General features: G+C 42.5%; 1 protein-coding gene across 9 annotated transcripts in view; it reads right to left on the bottom strand.

Annotated features, from left to right (window-relative positions):
- The window catches only part of mapk8ip3 (mitogen-activated protein kinase 8 interacting protein 3), a 221,257-nt gene that overhangs the window by 107,055 nt on the left and 101,529 nt on the right, over window positions 1-12,673 (bottom strand). For all 9 annotated transcript variants that reach the window (XM_087997651.1, XM_087997645.1, XM_087997649.1 and 6 more), the window contains one exon: window positions 10,649-10,767. In XM_087997651.1, the coding sequence (XP_087853777.1) occupies window positions 10,649-10,767 (119 nt within the window). The remainder of the gene's footprint in view (window positions 1-10,648; window positions 10,768-12,673) is intronic.

The raw sequence follows: 12,673 nt of genomic DNA, 5'->3' as shown, positions 1-12,673 counted from the left end.
GCATGCGTCATTTCCACGTTGAAACCCAATCAGGGTCCGCCTCACCTTCTTTGTAATAAAAATCAACGAACTCAGAACCAGGACCTAAGTCAGAACCTTTCAGTTGTGTAAGGCCACTTTGTGACCTTGGACGGGAGCTCAATATCTTTTGTAAATCCGATTCTGAACATACAAAATTAATTGCTGGTTCTCAACTCCACAGAAAGTGCAACCCACCCCAGAATAATCTCTTCCAACCACTTCTGTTGGGCAGAGGGTACAAAAGCTTAAACACACGCACCAGATTGGAGAGCAGCTTCTTCCCCGCTGTTGTTAGAGTGCTGAATAGATCTCTCGAATTTCAAATTTACAGTTGATCTCACTCTCCGTGCACCTTTTCTGCAGCCGTATCTTGGTGTTCGAGGTGAGCTACTGGCATGGATTGAGGATTGGCTGTCTGACAGGAGGCAGAGAGCTGGGATAAAAGGTTCTTTTTCAGAATGGCAGCCGGTGACAAGCGGTGTCCCACAGGGTTCAGTGTTGGGGCCCCAGCTGTTCACGTTATATATTAATGATCTGGATGAAGGGACTGGGGGCATTCTAGCAAAGTTTGCCGATGATACAAAGTTAGGTGGACAGGCAGGTGGTACTGAGGAAGTGGGGAGGCTGCAGAAGGATCTAGACAGTTTGGGAGAGTGGTCCAGGAAATGGCTGATGGAATTCAATGTGAGCAAATGTGAAGTCTTGCACTTTGGAAAAAAGAATACAAGCATGGACTACTTTCTAAACGGTGAGAAAATTCATAAAGCCAAAGTACAAAGGGATCTGAGAGTGCTAATCGAGGATTCTCTAAAGGTAAACATGCAGGTTGACTCCGTGATTCAGAAAGCAAATGCAATGTTGTCATTTATCTCAAGAGGGTTGGAATATAAAAGCAGTAATGTGCTACTGAGCCTTTATAAAGCTCTGGTTAGGCCCCATTTGGAGTACTGTGTCCAGTTTTGGGCCCCACACCTCAGGAGGGACATACTGGCACTGGAGCGTGTCCAGCAGAGATTCACACAGATGATCCCTGGAATGGCAGGTCTAACATACGAGGAACGGCTGAGGATCCTAGAATTGTATTCATTGGAGTTTAGAAGGTTAAGGGGAGATCTAATAGAAACTTACAAGATAATACATGGCTTGGAAAGGGTGGACGCTAGGAAATTGTTTCCGTTAGACGAGGAGACTAGGACCCGTGGGCACAGCCTTAGAATTAGAGGGGGTAAATTCAGAACAGAAATGCGGAGACATTTCTTCAGCCAGAGGGTGGTGGGCCTGTGGAATTCATTGCCGCGGAGTGCAGTGGAGGCCGGGACGCTAAATGGCTTCAAGGCAGAGATTGATAAATTCTTGATGTCACAAGGAATTAAGGGCTACGGGGAGAATGCAGGTAAGTGGAGTTGAAATGCCCATCAGCCATGATTGAATGGCGGAGTGGACTTGATGGGCCGAATGGCCTTACTTCCACTGCTATGTCTTATGGTCTTATCTTTGTATTCCTTGCTCTGTTCTATTACCTGAATGCACTTTGAATGGTATGACCTGCCTGCAGTGCACGCAAAACAAAACTTTTCACTGTACTTAAGTACATGTGACAATAATTAATCAAATAAAAATGCTTCTTGCTTACATAGGGGGAAACAATCACCTAGTGGTATTATCACTGAACTTTTAATCTAGAGACCCAGACAATGTTCCGAGGACCCAAGTTCGAATCCAGTCATGGAATTCCAGAAAATGGAATTAAGAGTCTAATGCTCAATTGTTGGAAAAACCTATCTGGCTCACTAATGTCCATTAGGGAATGAAACTGCCACCATGTGATACTAGACCCTTGATTCTTAACTGCCCTCTGGGCAATTAGGGATGGGTAATAAATGCTGGCCTAGTCAGCAACAGCCTCATCCCATGAGTGAATAAAGAAAAAATAAATTATTTCCAAACCCAACTTCTTGAAGAGTCAAATGTCTTTTGCTCAGGTAAAGCAAAGACTGCTCTCATTGCGCCACAAAACAGCATCACAGTTGTTACTGTTCGGAAGAAGAGTTACTGAACCCAAAACATTAACTCTGACTTTTCTTCACAGACCTGCTGAGCTTTCCCAGCCATTTCTGTTTTTGCTTCTGATTTCCAGCATCCACAGTTCTTTCGGTTTTTTTATTTAGCAATACTGCTGAGTTTCACACTCGGCCATAGCAGTTCTACCACAGAGTCGTAGTGCTCCCTGCACATACACAATCATATGCTGGTCTGCACGTTATACGGGCTGGTGTTGAAGGGTCAATTCATGCCAAAAAGTTAAATACTTGTTCAAGATAATTAGTTCATGAGTAATCCTTACGACAACTGCATTTTTCACTCAATGTTCGTGGTGTCACACTGAGATCAGAGGCACAGCACACTTCATTGTGGATGACCTGAAAAAGTCTCACATTCAAATATCAAAACTTATCAACAACCTTTAACTGTCTCCAATTCAGAAAAATCCTCTTAAGCCACATCGCCACTCTTTTTTTTAAAATCAATGTGCGTATCCAACGTAACTTTCAACATCAAGCCACCTGAAGAATTAATTCCATCATTTGCTACAACCTAAGCCAGACAGTTTCATTAAAGAAGTGTTTCCCAGCTTTAATCTCATTCATTAACATTTGATATATGCAGGCAAAGTGAGCACTAGTTGTTGGCAAGGCGACAGGTTAAGTATTAGATTCTATACAATACTTGATTTAGAAACTGAAAATGCACTAGGTATAGCATTCAGGTGCATGCGCGAAAATGAGAAAATCTTTCCTAATTCTTTTTAAAAAAATTAAATCTCTCAGCTTGAAATGAAAGTTATTCTTAGGAGAACTGACTGAGCAGTCAGAGGCAGTGTTACAGATCGTTAAACCAGTGATTTACTGGATTCAGAGCATTTACAATCAGAACAAATTTAAGTATAATTTCAATTCAATTTAACAATAACCAGCGTAACTTCTTTCAATGATCACTCTTCGTCAAAAACCGATTCAAACTAACTGCTCTGTAGTAACACACATTAGATTTCAATCAAATTAAAGCACATATTGTCAATTCAACGACCTCCTTTAAAGACACCCATTTTTGAAACATTCAGGGAAAGAACACTCTGTGGTGGATGGTTCTTAGTCTGCCTGAAAATTAAGTGAAAATTTGGGGAATCAAAGTAGCACGTGAACAGGAATGTCAGCCAACAGCAGTGATACATCACAAACTAGGAACGCAAAGACACAACCAAACTGGAAAGATCAAAATGCAAGCAGCCACCATTTCCCAGCCTTTCACTACACTACAAAAGCAAAAAGGGAAAAAAAACTCCAAAAAAGTGTATGAAGATGTATGAAGGAAGAAGGAGAAATGGTGGCAGGAACCTTACCGAAGAAATCATCACGAACTAAGAGGGCAGTCCGATATGGGCGGGAGTAAGCGAGCAGAAAAGAGAGAGAAAAGCCATTATATGCACTGGTTCACAGTTTGTCAGCCTTCACATTGATCTGACTGCTGATAAACTTTCCACTGCTCCTCTGCACTGTGATACATCTCGTGAGGTGAATGCACCACTACCCTTCCAGGATTACTGACTGCCCCATGCACAGAGGGTCACAAGGGCCTGGAGGGGGTGGGGCGGGGGGGGGCTGGGCCAGATTGTTCTTGGGTGAAGCAGACACACATGTTTCTGGCAGGCCAACTCTGCACCCAACTGTCACAGGGGGAAAGGAAGCTGAGCGCTGCGGAAGACGTGCCAGGGAGTCTGCTCTTTGCCCACAGTGCAGACTCATTTCACACTCGGGACATAATCTGAGGTGCACGACTGAGAGGGAGTGCCAGAGACAGACAGTCCCAGGAATGTTCAGCGTGTGTAACTTGGATTTACTCCAAGGTGTTCCCCCCACTGTAACTTTGCCAAGGTTTGGCAGCAGGAAGATGGTTACATCGCCCGCTCAGTGAAGTCAGGGGCAGCTCCAGCCAATGGTGGTAGGTGACAATCTCAGAGACAAAGGCTCTTAAATTCAAGGGAACATCAGCTTGACGTTGTTTTCTCGGATCAGAAATGCACAAAGGCCCATCTGGATTGCTAAAAGCATCAGGACTCTGAAAGATGAAAGCCTTCTGGTTTTCCAGCACCCTCTGGAGTCATTACAGAATGACTGCGCCGGTATAGTCCCCAAGTCCCAAGGATGTGTATTCTCTCTTTTCAAGATTAAGTCAAAAATGAGAAATCATTTTTTTTCCCTGAATATTGAGGGTGAGGATTAGGGGTGGGACAGTTCTGCAAGACCAAGTATCTCAAGCAAGGACACCAACCCAAGTTCAGCACTCACTCACCATCCCTCCTCCATTTCAATAAGTGTATGCGTAATTGCATCCCACTCAAAATGAGGAAAACTTAAAACACAAGCAAAAAACACTGGAGGTGCTGGGCAGTTAACTGTGGAGACAGAAACAAGTTAATGTCTCAGGATAATGATTCTTCATTAGCTGAGAGGCCTGAAACATGAACCATTTCTCTCTCCACAGATGCTGCCAGGGAAGCTGGGAATTTATAGAAGTCCCCAGTTTTTATTTCAAGGTCCAGCATCTGTAGTATTTTGTTTTTCAGAGACTCGAGCTGTTTTTGTTTGAAGCATTCAGAGCAAGGCACAGCACGTATATCAAAAGGTAATGTCGGGGGTGGGGGGAGTTGGGGGGGAGTTGGGGGGGGGGGGGGGAGCGGAATCATCAACATGAAGGATGACATGGAGGGAGGTATCGACCGCTGCCTCAGTTAGAATCAAAAGGGAACTCCTTGCAATAAGAACTTTCAAATGTTGCCTTTTGTCTTTATAGTAGACAGGCATTGAGATCTCCAATATTTTATAGCCCTCTGCCCCTTCATCTAAACTACCAGATGTTTATTTTTAAACACATTCAGCAGATCTGATTGAACTCTATGCAATGGCCAACATCAATGCTGCACTATGAATGGCCCAGAGAATGGAGTGGTGCAGTTTTCTGGGCTTCCTCCCTTTGAGCCTTAGATTGACGCTAGGTGCTACTCAGTACAAGAGTTGAGTAGCCACGGTAGAGTGGTGATTCAGTGGGTGGGGAGTGTAACTTGGAGCCTGTAGCATTGGAGTCCAACGCCCCTGACGACTAGGACATAAGGAGGTGAGAGACTGCAACCGCTTTCGTACCCCCACCCAACAAATCTAACTGCGGATTTAAATCAGAAAACAGCTGTTTGATGGAGGAGAGCCCTGGAGACGTCGTGCACGAGTGAGCAACTTTAGCTGAGCAAGTTTCATCGCTGCAGGATGCAGAGGTGGGGTGGAATGGAGGTGTTCCACTCTGTAGTGCAACTAAGGGGCAGGCTCAGTGAACCAGATGGGAAGCACTGGTCAAAAGGTGGAAGTGAGGGGACACAGCAGTCGTGGGAGGGGGGTAAGAGAGGGGTAGCAATGACAATGTGTACAGCACCAACACAAACACACCAATCAGAGGAGAGATACACACCTGAAAACTCTCCTATGGAGATGTCCAGCGCCAAGCAGACACAGACCGGGAGGATAAAAAGGAAGCAAAAAACAAATAAAAAGTCAATCAATAATTTAAGTTCCAAAAATAAAGTCCCAACATAAAAGAAAATCCCATCAGTGATCCTGGCAGGCATTTCAAGTGACTGCGGAAATGGAATAATAGAGGCCAGACCCAGTGATGAGTGTGTAAGACATGAGCAGATCAAAAACTCAAGTACATTTCTAGCAACACGCTAGCTTAGAGTCTCTACAGCACAAATTCAACACCAAAACTGCCAATGGCGTTAACTGGTCACTTATTTGCAAATCTTATAATGGTGATGGGACAACCACTGGTGGACTCAGGATTTATAAAACGGCTCCGAAATTGGTAGATTTTCACTTTGGTCAGAATGTGTACGGTTAAAGAGAATTTTGTTTTGCTACCATTTCCAAGCCATTGTCCAGCCTCATACTCTAGAGAAAGTAATTTTGTTTGTTTCTTTTTAAAATTGTCTCCAGCCCTGGTAGCAAGAATGATGGAGCAGACGGATTCAGCTCTACAGCACCGCAGCAGGACAGGGGAAATTCTGCCTTGGAGTAGAAATGGGCCACTACACAGCATCACTGTGCTGAGCTGAGCTGAGCCAGCAGTTCCTTATTCCATGTTCTTTGCAGCCATTTGTCTCCGTTCTGAAAGGACAGCTCACCACACAAATCAGAGTTCCGACTGGATTGTTACTTTGACCAGTTGTTTAAGATAATTGAGCCATTCTAACCTCACCGCATTAAACCCAAAAGGGGCAGCATCGTGGGAATGAGTTGAATACTGCAGTAGTGTTAGTGTCTTACTGCAATACTTTCACCGGTGAGACAGATTATTAATTTGGCAGAGTTTGCTAAATTTAATCAATCTTTTCTGTGAAGGAAATGCAGTGTCAGCTTTTCAGCACAATATCCTGCATGCAGCAAGACAAATTATATCTGTCTTGCAGTCTGGCATTACAGAACTTCACTGGCAAAGGCACACTCCGTTGTCTGTATTGTGTAGGACAGAGAGAGAGTACAAATACATGGCTGTGTAAGTGTCACTGGTCAAACTGCACTGAGTAAGCTATACTAGTGTTATTGTACAAGTGCATTACTGTATGAAAACATTATCATGGCAGAGTGTTGCTCTGAGGCTGAGATTAAGAATGAGCACTATATAATGGTATTAATGTAGGACTTCACTGTATATTATTCAGTTTCCTTAAATGTAAATATAACAGCTTATCCATACATAGTGATACATTGTGTAACTATTACTTGTGTGAAAACATCATTGTATAACATTGTACATTGAGGTGGGGTGTGATCGGCTGTAAGGAGTGTCCTTCATCTTTTCTCTTCTCACTGGCAAAGCCTTGCCCAATTATCAGGATTCTTCCCAGAGTGAGAAAAGCCCAAGGATGTTCCTGAAATTCTCTTTTGAGGCAGTAATCCTACCGAGTGGATAACCCACCCATTACTGAATGCACCTACTAGCAGATGGCAAATGTTGGCATTAACACCACTGGCTGAGAGAGAGGGAGGGTGTTAATGCATGTGAGTAGCTTTGTACAGGGGCATGATGTTTGCTGTAAATAGTATCCAGGTCCCTGCAGACTAACTGGAAATGCAACAAACTGCATTTCCTAAGCACTGGTGTTTAGCAGACTGATATCCAAATGTTGAACCAGGCAAAAAAGTCAAAATAAACTTGCAAAATTTAACAAAGATTTTATTGTAAATTTACACTTTAGCATCAACCCCAGTTTCCACCTTTCCCTCTTGGAATCGGTTCCCAGTCCGCCCCTCCTAAAAAGGGAAGACCCTAATTCTTTAAAAATAGAAGTCTAGTGAGTGTAACCTGGTCTCAATCAAACTCTGGGACTGTTCCATTTCACCCTTAAAGGGACCCACATTTCTGACAATAACAATTGATCTATCCCTTTAACAGAGAATGAGACAAATCATTAAGTCAATCTGGACGCTCAGTTTTGGGGCTAAGTTCTCTTTGGTAGTTTCACCCTATTATTAGACCCATTCGTGATCAGAAATATTTTTTCCCTACCACATTGTGCAGGCACGGTGGCACAGTGGTTAGCACTGCTGCCTCACAGCGCCGGAGACCCGGGTTCAATTCCCGACTCAGGCGACTGACTGTTTGGAGTTTGCACGTTCTCCCCGTGTCTGCGTGGGTTTCCTCCGGGTGCTCCGGTTTCCTCCCACAGTCCAAAGATGTGCAGGTTAGGTGAATTGGCCATGCTAAATTGCCCGTAGTGTTAGGTAAGGGGTAAATGTAGGGGTATGGGTATTACTGTAATGTAATCTAATTTAGCAAGGCATTCACTCAATTTTGCCTCAGGTCAGAGAACAAAGCAAGGTGAACGAGTGCAGAGTTTGGGCAGAAAAACAGGAGACATTGTTGGACAATGTGGTCTGATTTTCAGGAGAATTCTATTGTAAAGGGTGTGGTGGAGTTGAGAGGACCCTTCCCGAGAACTGGAATTACATTTTGACAGTCATTTACTGCACAGAAACCCATTAATTGTTACTTAGCAGAGCAGCAAGTTCACATGACCAGTGCCCCTTTGATGTTCATATCCATGGGATATCACATGCTATTGGATGAGCTGAAAGGTAGCGACAACATGCAATCTGGGAGCTAGCCAATGTCAATGCTTCTATTTGGCGAGCAATGTAGCTTTTAGTTTTGGGGTAAGGAGAATGAGCTCGAAGCCGAAAGCAAGTTTCTGGGTGCACCTTAAAATATTTCTTCTGAGAATCCAAATTGCACATTTTGGACAACTCCAACCGCAAATGCAGACTCTAGTCCGGTAAAAGATTTCTGCCTCCAAACCTACACCAGTGATACAGACATTCCTTCCCCCCACAAACAGACAGAAACCCTTTGTGGCAAGGTGGAAGCGATTTACAGGAACTGTGTGTTAAGCTGCCGAGATTTTGGTATCAGAGCACAGTGAGCATTGTAATGACACATCTGGGGAGGAGCAGTCTTAGGTCATTTGTACTTGCTGGTCGCCAATTAAGAAAGGATTTTAACTTTACATTTCTGATGAAACATGCTCGAATTACTAGAGGTCAACAGGGGCTGAAATCTTCATTCACATGTTACTGACAAAAGAGCAGTTTTCCTGAGCACAACCTTGATGGAGGGGGTCTGACTGCACGGCGACGGTTACTAATCTATTGTCAACACACGAGTCAAAGATGTCAGTCAAAGGAGGCAGGTTGCTCACTTGTACAACTGACTTGGTCTGACTGCCCTTAACTCCAGTTCGGTAATTAGCTGTGAATCTGAGGCAGAGAACACATGCCCAGGCCACTGCCAAGTGGGCTTATTCTAAATCATGAAAAATAGGTAGAGGAAGCACTGCAGACACTGGAAAAATGAACTTAAAGCATAATGTGTGATGGGGGGGGTGGAATTAATGGTTGAAACAAGCAGTCAGTCTTCTCCAAACTGTTTTTGTCCAATCATGACATGTCAGTCACTATTTTTGTTGGACTTCCATCTAATTCCATGTTAACTGGATGGAAGAATTTTGAAAGGAAGTGCACAGCTTCCTGTATCAAGATCAAAATGCTCCCCACACTGCAGCTCCATGTTGATCCTTTATCAAATACAGAACCTCCAAATCAAAAGTGTGACTCTTAAGAGTAAGTTACTTGCATTGTTCAAATAGATACATAATGAAGATTATCTGAGTAAGCACCCAAAGCACTTATAAAGGTGAGACTGCTGGGACTCTGGGTTGTTAGGCAGGAAGCAGACATATGTAATACTGCATTTTGTGCGTAAACCTATTATCAGGAAAAAGAATAATGGATCAAATGTCTTACTTAATTTAGTTTGGTATTTATTTATCAATGAGGTTCTTAACTTTTAATAAAACAAAGGAGTTGATGGGTAACTGATTTAAGGACCAAAATGTTGTTCTATGAAATGCTGGAATGCAGTTCATAGTTTCCCACATCGTGAATTATTCATTGTGGATGTGCCATTAGAATGTAAATCAATGGACGAGACATGCGTTTTTTTTTAGTTTTCTGCTGGTCGGTTGCTACATAGCATCAGCAAAGATATGAGTAAATGTCACATGCTCCATCCTTATTGCAATTAGTGAGTGCAATGGGAACAGCCACTGAATGAATAGGCAAAAAAAACCTTTAAAAATATTTAGCTACACACATTGACATTTTACATTTAGGCAGAACTCATATCATTTGCTGGATATTATACGTAGATTTTTTTAAAGTCATTACTTAGGGGTTTAATATTGAAAGATAGTAAAAGGCCCCTAAAAATAAAAGGTTAAATGTGAAACTCAGCAATATCAAACTTGACCACTTCTTTTCGCAATCTCCAAATAGATGTTTTTAAAAACAACGCTTAAAATTATAAAGCAAACATGTGCTCAACACAGGTCGCAGAACTTTTAAAATATGCTCAATCTATTAAATTCTGACCGCTCAACAATACTGACTCAGTGACTGCAAATGAGGATTCAGCAACTAGGCAAAACTCACTGAAGCAGGGTAATGACACTTATTACTGCATTGTAGAATGGGTCAATGTCTACGATCAACTCCCATGTGGGGAGTGCCCTAAACTCGACCGTATCAAAATTTGAGACAGAGAGCAAAGGCAAAGTAATTCCTGAGAACGAGAAAGAAAATTTGGAAGAGATCAGACCATCCTAATGAACTTGGGGAAATGGGCAAACATTTCTCTTGCTCTCTTGAACATGGCATGAAAAATGCCAAGTACCACAAACACAAATAATTTGTTCTTTTTGCAGAAATTTGAAAGAACTTAATTTGTTTTAAATTCTACCAATTAATGACGAAGCGCCTTCACATTTAGTAAGGAAAGAAAATATTTTGTTGCGCTGACAAAGAATTCAGCATTTTCTAAATTGAACTTTTACACCTTCACCGTGGCTTCAAGACAAACAAACACATTGAAAATCATTTGGGAATTCTAATGGAATCGGTTTTTCTTTTGCATCTGCCCCTGTTTACAAATTCAAGCTGAACAGATTTGCACATGCTTGACTTACCGAGAAGATCCGCCCCTTCATCCACATCGCCAATGACTTCTGACCCAGCAGTGGAAAGCTCATGGTACAGTGATTCCGTGTTTATCCCAAACGCTTTATTTACGATTCCTTGTGTGGGGCTGAATGACCCAATTTACAACAGTCAGATTAGTGCATAAATTACACAGCAGACTTACACACCCGATACAGAGTCTTGTGAGCCAAGCATCACCAGGGTAACCCATCTTATTGTGTTACAGCCGCCATTACCAAAGTAAACATTACTTTTCTGGGCAAGATTCAAAAGCCCAGTCTTACAGTGCAAATGGGAGAAAGTGTCATCTAAATTATAAATTACTTGTTTATATTCAATTCTTTTTTTGCTTAATTTTTATTGATTTTTCTCCAAAAAAAAAAGACAGCAGAACAAGGTGCAATCACAAGCAACAAACAACTGTAAACAAAACCCTGACTGACCACCCTCCCCACAGCACATACCTCCCCCAAAATACAGAGCAGAAAGAAAAGACAAACAAATCTAATAAATATAAAGAAGATACCTCAGTCTGGAACAATTAAAAAGACAATACCCTTAACATATAAAAGAAAAGGGGTCCAGATTTTTGTAAATCTGTTACAGGAGCCAGATAAGGATAATCTAATCTTTTCTAATTTAAGTACAGCATATATCTAACCCAGTGTGTATGAATTTGGGATTTCCATTTTAACAATATCAATCTTCTGGCCAACAGGGTAGTGAATGCTATATTTACAATTCTGTGCAAAAGAAAAATGCCAACACTACAGCAAAAATTGTCAAGGCCACCCAATATGGCTGAAATAATAACCAAAATCAGAAACGTTCATGATCTGGACCATTACAGTGAGACAGAGAGAGGACAGATGGCAGGTTCATAGCTGCAAAACTCTGGAAGCTGGATTTTGTTGGTTTCCTGTCTAATTTAGTCACATGGTATCTTTAAATGCTTTGAATGTGCCCCAACTGGGAATAGGATATTGTACGATTGCAGGGATGGAGGCAGGTATGCTTAGTGGGCCCAAACAAGGAAATTCCTCTTGGTCCACAAAGCTGTGCTGAAAAAAACTAGTCTGATTCCTGGAACGACAGAAGGTATGAAACAAGTCTGGACCAATTATGGCTATTAGCTGATAGAAATATGACAGGCATGGATATACTGGATAATCTGAGTCTTTCTTCCTGGTTGGGAATGTCAAAAACTAGGGAAGGCAGGCTAAGGGGAGAGAGGGGGCAAGTTTAAAGGAGATGTGCAAGGTAAGTGCTTTTTTTTATATAAAACACACAGTGGTGAGTGCCTGAAATGTGCTGTCAGGAGAGGTGGTTTGAAGTAGATACAACAGCAACATTTAAGAGGCATTTAAACAGGAACTATACAGGCAGGGAAGAAAGGAACACAGATTGCATGCAGGTAGATGGGATTAAGTTAGATGGCATCATGGTCAAAACAGACATGGAGGGCCGAAGGGCCTGCTCCTGTGCTGTACTGTTCCATATTTTCACTCCAAATTTCCCCAGAAAAATAAACAACGATAAGGGCATACACATAGAAGCCCTCTCCTCCCAACAAAGGGGCAACATAGTAGCTCAGTAGTTAGCACTGCTGTCTCACAGCACCAGGGATCCGTGTCCTATTCCTGCCTCAGGTGACTGTCCGTCTCCCCATGTCTGCGTGGGTTTCCTCCGGGTGCTCCGGTTTCCTTCCACAATCCAAAGATGTGCAGGTCAGGTAAATTGGCCATACGAAATTGCCCATAGTGTGAGATGCATTAGTCAATAGATAAATATAGGGTAGGGGAATGAGTCTGGGTGGGTTGCTCTTCGGAGGGTCGGTGTGGACTTGTTGGGCCAAATGACCTGCTTCCATACTGTAGGGAATCTAATCTAAAAATCTAAACTCTGCTATTTCACTTCTGAAGAACTGTTTCTCTCTCCACAGATGCTGTCAGACCAGAGTTCCTCCAACATTCTTGTTTCTGTAGTAATGGGAATGAAGGTGGATCTCATTA

Source organism: Chiloscyllium plagiosum, unplaced genomic scaffold, assembly GCF_037043375.1.
Source record: "Chiloscyllium plagiosum isolate Xiang-an unplaced genomic scaffold, Cpla_swu_hap1 HiC_scaffold_20, whole genome shotgun sequence".
NCBI lineage: Eukaryota > Metazoa > Chordata > Chondrichthyes > Orectolobiformes > Hemiscylliidae > Chiloscyllium > Chiloscyllium plagiosum.
Note: the sequence above shows the minus strand (reverse complement) of the source record. Positions and strands in the feature narration are given on the sequence as shown.